The sequence below is a fragment of the Alligator sinensis genome, unplaced genomic scaffold (genome assembly GCF_000455745.1).
Source record: "Alligator sinensis unplaced genomic scaffold, ASM45574v1 scaffold839_1, whole genome shotgun sequence".
NCBI classification, from domain to species: Eukaryota; Metazoa; Chordata; order Crocodylia; family Alligatoridae; genus Alligator; species Alligator sinensis.
In genome coordinates, this window is record NW_005841885.1 from 3,036,301 (window position 1) to 3,037,259 (window position 959).

Consider the following 959-nt stretch of genomic DNA (forward strand, 5'->3'; position numbering starts at 1 on the left):
TTTGTTGTTTGGTTGGGAGTGGGGGTTCATCCTAAAACTGCCATCAGATCCAGGATCCCAGGAGCACAAGAGCTGTTGATTGAGTTCTGATGGATCATTGAAGGACGGTGGGCTGGAGAAATCAGGGCGACTGGACCAGGGTCACAAATTCCAATATCCTCCCCCTCCCCTCAAAAACATGCTTGGTTCAGGCACGCAAAAAAACAAAGGAGGTTTTTTTTTTTCAAAAGGAATTTGCTGTTTCCAAACTGGACAGATAGGCCAGCTTAATGAAAACTCACAAAGAATGGCCCTGTCCACGAGCAGAGGCCGCAGGAATGCCAGGACTATAATTAACCAGCAGCAAGTAGCCCATAAATTTTCCTTGTGCAGCAGAAAACAGCTAAAAATAAAACACTGTAATTTCCAAAGGAAGAAGCAGCAAAGAAGGGCATGAGAGAAGGAAAAATAAAAATAATAATATAAGTAAAAAAAAAACAACAAACCCCCCCCTCCCCAAGTCCCCCCCAAAAGAGCTTTGTTCTCAAATCACGTTGGTAGGACACAGAACATTCAGACATGATGGTGTCAAGTAACAGCGAAGACCAATAAATTATCACTAGAAACATGGTGAGCAAAGTGCTGTCATTGGCTGTTCTGGGACGGATGGGTGGGAAGGAGCCAAGTGGGGACCAATCAGTTCACTGAGCGCACGGAGCGGTTGCTTCTAGGGAACCGGTGCACCTTGACATGCTTGGATAAGTGGTCGCTTCGCGCAAACTTCTTCTCGCAGATCGGACACTGATATGGTTTCACGCCCGAGTGAGAGCGTCTGTGCCGGGAGAGCTCATCTGACCGGGAGAACCTGCGAGCAGAGATTTAAAAAAGAAAGAGCCTGATTTAGACATCCATTGCTGATTTTTGAAAGTCGTCATAATACCCCAATGGTCCCAGGCTACATGCTTAGAACTTTCTCCTGC

The 959-nt window shown here is 46.3% G+C and overlaps 1 protein-coding gene across 1 annotated transcript in view; it reads right to left on the minus strand.

Moving 5' to 3' along the window:
• Positions 1-213: 213 nt before the first annotated feature.
• Positions 214-959, minus strand: part of KLF15 (Kruppel like factor 15) — a 9,147-nt gene continuing 8,401 nt past the window's right edge. Inside the window, exon 2 of the mRNA XM_006017787.3 lies at positions 214-844. Within this exon, the coding sequence (XP_006017849.1) occupies positions 676-844 (169 nt within the window). The 3' untranslated portion in view covers positions 214-675. The remainder of the gene's footprint in view (positions 845-959) is intronic.